A 10,268-nucleotide genomic window follows, 5' to 3' on the forward strand; every position below is an offset into this window, starting at 1 on the left:
GGTTTAGATTCAAGTTTTGATATGAAACCTTGATGTAGCTGCCGTGTGAACACACTGATACCTGATCAGCTCTGACACAGTCACACTGTTTGCAGTATAAATATTTACACTGCAAACATTCAGAGTGAGTTTCTGTTTCTAGTCTATGGATCCAGTCACACTTTCTACCTTTCCCAGTGAAGTAAAGACTGAGAGCAGAGTTGAAACCAACAGTGAGCAGCATCAGCACCTGCGCTTCATTCAAATGTGGTGACAGGGTGGGGTTATTTGTTCAGCTGCAGGGGAAATTTCTTTTCACAGATGCAATCATTTAAATGTGAGTTTCCTAATTCTCAGTAATGTGCTGGGACTGAGAGTCCGAGGGATAAAGTGGGCAGTGATGTAAAAACAGAGCAGTTCAAACTCTGTAGTACAGAAATAAAAAATCAATCTGTGTATTGTTAGTGTTTTTGTTAGTGATTTTCAGATGAAGCTTCACGAGGCTTTGAACCTTCCAGCTAACTGGTTCGCAGAGTTTCATTTCTCAAGGGTCAGAATCAGAAAGACTTTATTTATCCCCAAAGCGCAATTAAGATACAACAGAGCAGCATGACGTTGAAGATAAAGACAGGGCATAAACTGGCAATAAGAGTAAGATAATAAATACACACAGAACATACAGTATATACACAGTTTTAAAATTAAACTGACTGAAAGGTGAATAAATAACTGTAAGTGACTAAAAGTGAATAAAGTGTCGGCAGTATAAAAAGAGTGCAGAGTAGTTTATGTTTCTGGTGTGGGAAATGTTCTTATCGGCTGGAGTTAAAAAGCAGAGTGCCTTTGGGGACAAAGGTGGCTTTCCTCCACTCAGTCCTGCAGGAAATGCAGCGGAGCCGTCGCCCAGAGGGGAGCCATTGAAATGTGGGGTGAAGAATGTGAGAGGGGTCATTGATGATTTTGGTTGCCTGTCTAAGGGCCTGTTGCTGAAAACCTGAGCCAGAGTTCTGACAGGCCAATGATTTTAGAGCACACTGGTGCCGTGTGCTGCAGTCTGTTCCTGCTCTGAACGCTGAGGGAGTGGAACCAGCAGGTGATGGAGAAGGTCATGATGCTTTCCAGGAAGGCGTAGTATTTCAGGAGGTTGTCAAAGATGGTTCCCAGGTATTTGTACTCCTCAACTACCTCCACTGGCTTCCGGTGGATGGTGGTGGTGACTGAAGCAGCCACGGGAAGGTCACCACCATCTCTTTGGTTTTGCTCACGTTCAGTTCAAACTCCTGCAGAGTGGGCCCTTGGTGTTGCGAGGGGCCTGACAGCAGTGACAGGACAACTGTGTCGTCAGCATATTTCACCATGTGACAGTTGGGCTGTGTGGGTCTGCAGTCATCAGTGTAGAGGATAAAGAGCTGGGGGGAGAGCATACAGGCCTTGGGAGAGCCAGTGGAGGTGGAACGGAGACTGGAAAGAGAGTAGTTGACCCGTTGGTCAAAAAGTCCAATATCCACTGGATCAGCTGACCATCCTGGTGATATCGGGAGGAATGTTTAGTGGCCAGGATATGAGGCTGAAGAGTGATGAACGCTGTTGAGAAGTCTGGCGGTTGAGTCAGGGAGCTCCAGATGTTTGGGGATGGAATCCAAGATGAAGATTTTTGCATCATCGACACCGGCACGGTAAGCAAACTGGAATCAATCCATCAGGGCTCAGTTGCTCTTATGATGTGCTGTTTTATGATCTTCTCCATGACCTTCATTACCAGGAAGGTGAGGGCCACAGGACGAAGATCATTCAGAGACTTTGGGTTGTTTCTTTTGGGGATGGGGATTACTGTGGAGTGTTTCCACAGCTGGGGGACGGTGTGACTGTCAGTGTTGAAATAGAGTCCGGAACACACTTCCTAGTTTCCCTACACAGTGCCTCAAAACCTGACTGCTGATGTTGTCAGGGCCAGGTGAGCTCCTTGCCCTGGTCCTCCTGAGAGCTCTCACCACGTCCTCAATGCTGAAGGTGAGTGCAGAGCTGCCAGGTTTGAGTGAGGATCTGGACTCCTGAAGCTGGGCCATGTTGTCCGTTTCAAACCTGGTGTAGAAAGCGTTGAGGTCGTCAGGGAGGGAGGAGGGGTTGCTGCCCTCCACCTGGATGGTTCTGGGGTGAAGACCGCAGTATTCACAGAGGCCATGGTTTTGAGGCCCTGCCAGGCTGAGTGGAGGTCCCCTGTGGTCAATTTATTTTCAACTGTGTTTTTATACTTCAGTTTAGCAGATTTTATGGCCCTCTTCACCTCCTTTTTGTCCAAAGGAGAGCCGGTGAAGAAAATCCTCTTTTTTTATCAAGGATTTCTTTGAGCTCCTTGGTGATCCAGGGTTTGTTGTTGGAGACTGTTTTTGAGAGGATAATGTTGTCAACACAGAAGGAGATGTATGATGTCACTGTGTCGACTTGTTCGTCAATGTCATCAGAGGGAGAAAGAAGGCTGTCCCAGTCAGTGGCTTCGAAACCTTCTTGTAAGGTGAGGATACTTTCCTCTGTCCACTGCTTGATGTTTTTGGTGACCTTTTTAATCCTCTTGATGACTGGGGTGTAAGCAGGGGCCAGCAGGATGGTGTGGTGGTTGCTAAGCCGAGAGGGGGGAGGGGTAGGGCTTTAGATGCATCTGGTACAGAGCCATAGCATTTATCCAGAGATTCATGTGCACAGAAACCTCCCTGCTTGTTAAAAATAGGCGCAGTTATTACGGGTCATTTTAAGAACAGGATTTGTGATACAGATCTTCTTTAGATTTCAGACTATCATAATTTAAAGAAACTGCTGCAGCTTTTTGGACCTCACCTTTCTCGTTCTCTTGTTCCTCCTGATATTTTGTCTTCATCTTCATATTTACACGACCAAAGACGAGAAACCAGTAGGATTTTTAACATTAATACAAATGTAATACAGCTGTCACACTTTGCATCACACACATTTATCTTATAGCGAGGCCCTATGTTGGGTCTGCTCAAAAGGTTGATTCTGTTCATCTGGACGTTTTCAGTGGTAGAAACGTTTCATCACTCATCCAAGCAACTTCTTCAGGGTAAGCTGACTGCAGGTTTCCCCAACCTTATAACCAGCACATTTGCACAGTAACTCAGTGTCTGAGGCCGCAGGGGCAGTGTGGCAGCAATTTTTCACAACCAAAGACCAAGACAGACTTTTAATTCATATGAAAGCCTGATGCTTAGCCTTGTCCACCCCAGCTGTAAAACTGAGAAACCAGTCTTACTTGTTATCATCTATCGTCCACCTGGGCCTTACACATAGTTTCTCTCTGATTTCTCAGACTTTTTATCTGATTTAGTTCTCAGCTCAGATAAAATAAGTATTGTGGGTGATTTTAACATCCATGTAGATGCTAAAAATGACAGCCTCAACATGGCATTTAATCTGTTATTAGGCTCAAAACGTAAAAGAACCCACCCACCACTTTAATCACACTCTAGATCTTGTTTTAACATATGGCATAGAAACTGAACATTTAACAGTGTTTCCTGAAAACCCTCTCCTGTCTGATCATTTCCTGATAACATTTACATTTACAATAATTGATTACACAGCAGTGGAGACTAGACTTTATCAAAGTAGATGTCTTTCTGAAAGCGCTGTAACTAAGTTTAAGAATATAATCCACCCACTGTTATCATCTTCAATGCCCTGTACCAACACAGAGCAGAGCAGCTATCTGAACGCTACCTGACTGATATTTAAACATCACCATACAGGAGTACTAGGAAGCAGAATTTGTGTAAACCAGACTTCAGGTTTATGAATTTAGTGACTTTTATATTTCACATTTGTATATCACCATGGAAACCTATGTTAAAGTCTGTGAATAATCTGGACTCCACCTGATGAAGTCACATCATGTGACTTTCCCCCTCACCCTGATGACCTTCAGCTGTGCTGTGTAAACAAACAAAATGAAACGAGCTCTCAGTTTGTTTCTGCTCCAAGATCCGACTGTAAACACTGAAACCGGATGTTCCAGTTTCAGGATCTTGAACCCTGAAGATCATTCTTCTTATTTTTTTTTTTTACTTTTTATTAATGCCAGATATAATGCCAGATTCTACAGTTATTAACAGTTTTTAACAGAAGAATACGGTAAGTCACTACTATATGGGACCTACTCATTGGTTCACCCTGAATTTAATTCTATCTCATCTGCTGATCAGAAGGTACTTCAGTTGCTGTCTTTTTCAGTCTGCATGCCAAATATATTTGGGCTACATAATAAACCTTCCAAATTGCTCTCTGATGCATCTGTCAGAGTATTAATGTGTGTGGATATTAGAAAGACTTACATAGAAAAAGGTGCTTGTATGAGGTGAATCAGGCAGATTGCATAGAGCTCTTTAACTGCTCAGGTAGAGAAAGGTAACCAGTGCATTTACCATGAGTACTTGACAGGCTCAAAGAGTGTGAGAGTCAAGAAAAGATAAAAAAAAACAAAACACATCTGTTCCACTCGACTAACTGTTCAAAAAGGGCCCTATAGCATTTCATGTGCCAACAGAGAAACATGATGTGTTTTTGGTTTAATTCTGGATGAGCTTCAAAAAATATGACTTTTAGACATTTCACAGATTCTTTTGAATGAGGCAAATTGTAAAAAGCTCTTTGAGTGCTCAGGTAGAGAAAGGTCCTTTATAACCAGTGTATTTACCATGGCTAGTGGACAGGCTCAAAGAGCGTGAGAGTAAAGAAAAGACAAAACACTCAGCACTGTTCCACTGGACTGATTGTTCAAAATAGGAATACAGCATTTCATCTGCCAGCTGAAAAACATGATGTGCTTAATTCTGGATGAAGTTAAAAAACTTTTAGACATTTCTCAAATTATTTTCTTGCTCACACACATAAGAAAAGAATTCAAAAGAAGTCGTATGTAAGCCACATCATGATTAAAAAACAACAAACACTGCATTTAGTTATGACTTATATTCAGTTTCTCCAACTAAGATTAGTCATTCTTTAATAAGATTTATGGAAATTATAAACATGTGATCAAGGCAAATAAAATCAGTCCAACATGTTTAATGGATCCTGATCATGTGCAGACTTTACTGTGTAGAAACAGATCTTTGGTTCTATAATTTAATGTTAATCTGACTACAGCTTCTGACCTTCATCAGTGTGTTTGACTTCAGGCCGGTTCACAGTAAAGTTCACTTGTTAACATGAAACCTTGTTGTATCTGCCAGCGTGAACAGACATCTAATACAGCCACACCCAGACTGCCGGCTTTATTTACTGAATAAATATTTATACTGCAAACACTGACAGTCAGTTTCTCTGTTTCCAGTCTATAGATCCAGTCATCCTTTCTGCCTTCACTGTACATTTAATCTGCTAACTTTGAACCATTTTCATTAAATATCTGATCACTGGTCAGTGAACTGATTTCAGATCATTTCATTCTGTTTTAATGAACATTTTCCACAAATTGTTCAGACTTTCTGTACATGCAGGTGGAGGAGCAGGGAAAGGTGTGCTGGTGGACGAGGGGTCAGGTGACTGGAAACAGTAGGAACACACTGAGGCCACCTACAGGGCAGGTGGGGAACAGCAGGGATCTGAAACCATATGAGATGTTAGTGTGTGAGAAGTTAGAACAAACGGACTTAAGATGCTCTAAGCGATCAAAGTTGATCTGAAACAGAAGATAAATCCACTGATTCTTTGTGAAGTTCATCTGCTGCTCACATAAATCCTGTGATGAAAACTTGTTTGTTCAAAGCTCATTTCAACCTGTTGAAGTCATGAGTGAAAGAGCAGACTGAGAGTGGATCACATGATGTTTAAGGTGTGTCATGTGACATGCTCAGTATTGTCACACATGTCTAGATTGTCCCTGATATCATAACTGCTCAAACACTGATGATTATATTTGAAGGATTCTTACTGATGGCAGCAAAGTTTGGATGGAGCTCTCTGTCTGTGCTGATTTGTCGCCCTCTGGAGGTCAAAGCACAAACTGCATGATGTCACTGTAACCACCACAGTGACAGGTAGTGTTTTTAAATGATGAAATGTGCCAATGATGCTGATAGTTATGGAGGACCACAAGAGCCACACGCATCGAAATAAAGAATTCTGTGCTTTAATAATGTATTGTAGAACAAATTTTGCCTTTAAAAATTTATTTTTGAATTCACGAATGAGAGAGAGAGAGCACAGTGTGGAATTGGTGATTCACAGAGTAATCACAGAGGATAGCAAGTGAGAGTGTTCCCTCTTCCCTGCCCTGGACCTTATCCTGGATGAGCTACTTGATGAGCAATTTGGAGAAACAAGTGAATACACGCACAGAGCACATCAAGAAGTTTTCCTCTACGACATGAAAAATAGTTCCCAGGAATCCTGAAAGCTCTTTCAAAGGTTCCCTGGTGGTACCAAGTAACTGCTTCATGTCAGGTGGGGCAGGAATATGGCTCCCCACACCTATTATTAGATAGTTACATGGAGAAACCTTGTGAATACAAATGTGCTCACAAACACACAGGTGTACACAACAACACGGACAGGCAAAAAAAGTAGTTATGTCTACAGTATTTCTCTGACATTAATAATAATGTTATTATACATTATGTCTGTGTAGTTTAGTATAGAGTGGTTTGAGGGCCACTTAGCAGCAGTCTATAAAAGGCGGCCACTTATCATCAGATGCTGTTACTGGATATATCAGCTTACAAAAAAATACTCTTTACTTTAAATCCATCACAGCACAGCAAACTAACCTGATTAGCCTCTAAAAAACACAAAGTTATTACACCTAAGTTTTTTTTGCAGGAGGTTTCACAGTATGAAAAATAAAAAACAGAACATCTAATCATACAGTCCTATATTCTGATTCAACACACAATGACTTATATATAAGTTTTCAATTTCCAGTTTCTCTCAAATGCAGTCCTGACCTCTGTCTTCTGTCTTACGTCTTTCCCATCTCTGACTGAAGTTACCTCTTATTCTTGTACACACTTGTTTTGCTTCATTTCATCAATCTGTATGTGACTGATGCAGTATTAGGATTGCCTTTCATGTGTTTCTGTTCAGGCCCAAACTAATTTGCTGTTTGAAGAATCAGAATGATCACAGTGGGAGGGTGGGGGGTGTCGTGGAATTTTGTAAATAAAGTCACAGAAAGAGCTGTGCTCAAGCTATTTATTACTGCGCCAACACACATCAAACATCACAGTTCAGTCATGTCAGCTCTGCCACAGAAGTGGTGCTCCTACTCCTTTATGCATTCCAAGGAAGAGGGAGGAAGTTACAAACTGATCCTACCACACTTCACGTGTCTCGCTATGAAACCTAACGGATCAATGGTTATGCTGTTTTGTGCCCTTGGCCTTATCAGCACCTGTAAAGGGAGTTGTTTTCTCAAACTGCTAAAGTAAGTTCATCTAGTTTTAGAAAATTTCACTGAAAAGTCCCAACAGGGTTGGGAAGCGTATCTGTAACCGGAAGGTTGCCGGTTCGATCCCCGGGCCCCCTGTCCTGGTCGTTGTGTCCTTGGGAAAGACACCTTACCCTACCGCCTACTGGTGTTGGCCAGAGGGGCCGATGGCGTGATATGTCAGCCTCGCAGCTGTGGCTACAACCGTAGCTTGCCTCCACCAGTGTGTGAATGCGAGAGTGAATGAATAGTGGCATTGTAAAGCGCTTTGGGTGCCTTGAAAAGCACTATATAAATCCAATCCATTATTATTATTATTAAGGCCTCAAGGGCTGATGTCTTGGAGGTTTTAGATGTGTTCTTCATCTAACACAACTGTTTTAAATGGCTAAATTGCCTCCTCAACATGGCTTGAAGTTCTCCAGAGGTCTGGTGATGAGCTAAACATTTGATTCAAGTGTGTGGACCGAAGGTGAGCTCTAAAACCTCGAGTACACCGGCCCTTGAGACCTAGAGTGTGAGGAGCCAAAAACATACGTTTACAAAATGAACCAACATTGACACAACCTGTGTTAGTGTGACTGCATTACACTCCCACTGCTGTGGAACCTGATAAATAACCAAAACAAAGTCTGCAATAAAAGCTGACAAACAGCTGCACACATTAATTCCTGAGGTTCAGAAAAGGTTTCTGACCTGCAATAAATGTCTGCGCTCTGCTTTCACACTCACACATTTATAAGAGGAAGTTGAATGAAGCTCCGCCCCCGATCACTCAAACGGAACAAACCAGGAAACAGGATGTTCTTCATCCCCCATAAAGAGAGACGCACAGACGATCAGACTGAGCTCAGACCAAACTAGCAGCTTCCTCTGAGTGAGTCCAGCTACAGGAGAGAAAAGTGGAAAACTCCAACACTGCTGCTTCAAGCTGCTGACGCTCCACACACTGAATGTGAGTTTGAGCAAAAACACGACTCAAAGGAAGTTTCAGTGAAGGTGGTAGAGGAGGGAGGGGAGCCAGGACTGACTGTACTTCCTGTCTGCTGTTTTCAGCTTCACTCACAGACTCAATGGCTTCCAGATCAGAGGAGGATCTCTGCTGTACGGTCTGTCAGGAGGTCTTCAGAGATCCTGTTATTCTGTCATGTAGCCACAGCTTCTGTAAAGACTGTCTGAAGAGACGGTGGAGTGAGAGACCAACACACGAGTGTCCAGTTTGTAAGAGAAGATCTTCAAAGGATGATCCACAGACTTTAAGTCTGGCTTTGAAGAACCTGTGTGAGTCGTTCTTACAGGAGAGAGATCAGAGAGCTTCAGAGGCTCTCTGCAGTCTGCACTCTGAGAAACTCAAACTCTTCTATCTGGACCATCAGCAGCCAGTGTGTGTCGTCTGCTGTGCATCAGAAAAACACACTAGGGACAGATTCAGACCCATCGATGAAGCTGCACAACAACACAAGAAGGAACTCCAGGAAACTCTGGAGCCCTTAAAGAAGAAGTTAAAGGTTTGTGAAGAAGTTCAAGTGAAGTTTGATCAAACAGCAGAACACATTAAGGTCCAGGCCCGACACACAGAGAGGCAGATTAAGGAGCAGTTTAAGAAGCTTCAGCAGTTTCTAGCAGAGGAAGAGGAGGCCAGGCTGGCTGCACTGAGGGAGGAAGAGGAGCAGAAGAGTGGGATGATGAAGGAGAAGATGGAGGCTCTGAGCAGAGAGATAGCAGCTCTTTCAGACACAGTCAGAGCCACAGAGGAGGAGCTGAGAGCTGAAGACGTCTCATTCCTGCACAACTACAAGGCTGCAGTGGAAAGAGTCCAGCGCTGCCCCCTGCTGGATGATCCACAGCTGCCCTCAGGAGCTCTGATAGACCAGGCCAAACACCTGGGCAACCTGACCTTCAACATCTGGAACAACATGAAGGACATGGTCTCCTACACTCCTCTCATTCTGGACCCAAACACTGCTGATCCAAACCTCATCCTGTCTGAAGATCTGACCAGTGTAAGATATGGAGGAGTGAGGCAGCAGCTTCCTGATAATCCAGAGAGGTTTGAGTGTTCCTTTGCTGTCCCTGGCTCTGAGGGCTTTAACTCAGGGACTCACAGCTGGGATGTCGATGTTGAAGACAGTACACGGTGGTTACTAGGTGTGTTAACAGAGTCTGTGCAGAGAAAGGGAGACATATGGACTGGATTTTGGGGGATAGGGTTGTATAAAGATAAATACTCAGCACTCTCATCATCAGCTCCTCTCACTGCTCTCTCAGTAGAGAAGAAGCTCCAGAGGATCAGAATGAACCTGGACTGGAACAGAGGAAAGCTGTCGTTCTCTGATCCTGATACTAACACACACATACACACCTTCACACACACTTTCACTCACAGGATGTTTCCATACATTAACACTGTTGATGAAGTGAAGGTGTGTCCGTTGAAGGTGTCAGTGTCAGTGCAGCAGATGAGTTGAGGATGATGATATTTCTAATGTTTTTTCCTGTCAGTGAATTGAAGCTGTTAAACTGCAGCTGTCCTCCTGCTGCCTCGTTGTTCCAAAGCTCTTTGTTTCTCTTTTAGTTCTCACTGTTTCTTTCTGTTTCTGCTGTCCACCTTTTCACATGGAAAATCATTTCACTGTTTCTCACTGAATGACTCCCCAAACTAGATTTGAAATTCTATCAAGTTTCTAATCATTACAAGTGATTCATGTTTCTATTTGATGTGTAAATGGAGATGATTTATTTTGCTGTGATATGGACTGACATGTGTTGAATGGGAGGAGCAGTTTGTTGTTGTCTTCTTGTCTGTTTATGACAACAATAAATATATTGTTGAAACAATGATTCATGTTTA

At 42.9% G+C, this 10,268-nt stretch overlaps 1 protein-coding gene across 1 annotated transcript; it reads left to right on the top strand.

Annotated features, from left to right (window-relative positions):
• Positions 1-8,490: 8,490 nt before the first annotated feature.
• Positions 8,491-10,268, top strand: LOC148103252 (nuclear factor 7, ovary-like). Its single transcript, XM_087831612.1, has 2 exons — positions 8,491-8,526; positions 8,716-10,268. Exons 1-2 carry the CDS (start codon positions 8,491-8,493, stop codon positions 9,883-9,885), a joined length of 1,206 nt encoding a protein of 401 aa, XP_087687738.1. The 3' UTR covers positions 9,886-10,268.

This window comes from Neolamprologus brichardi, chromosome 3, assembly GCF_056152115.1.
Source record: "Neolamprologus brichardi isolate AB-2024 chromosome 3, ASM5615211v1, whole genome shotgun sequence".
NCBI lineage: Eukaryota > Metazoa > Chordata > Actinopteri > Cichliformes > Cichlidae > Neolamprologus > Neolamprologus brichardi.

Excerpts from the sequence above, each read along its gene's own strand:
- LOC148103252 (XM_087831612.1), top strand. The coding sequence starts at position 8,491 with ATGGCTTCCAGATCAGAGGAGGATCTCTGCTGTACG. Across the intron at positions 8,527-8,715 it reads AGGAGGATCTCTGCTGTACG|GAGAGAGATCAGAGAGCTTC; the intron begins GTCTGTCAGGAG and ends TCGTTCTTACAG.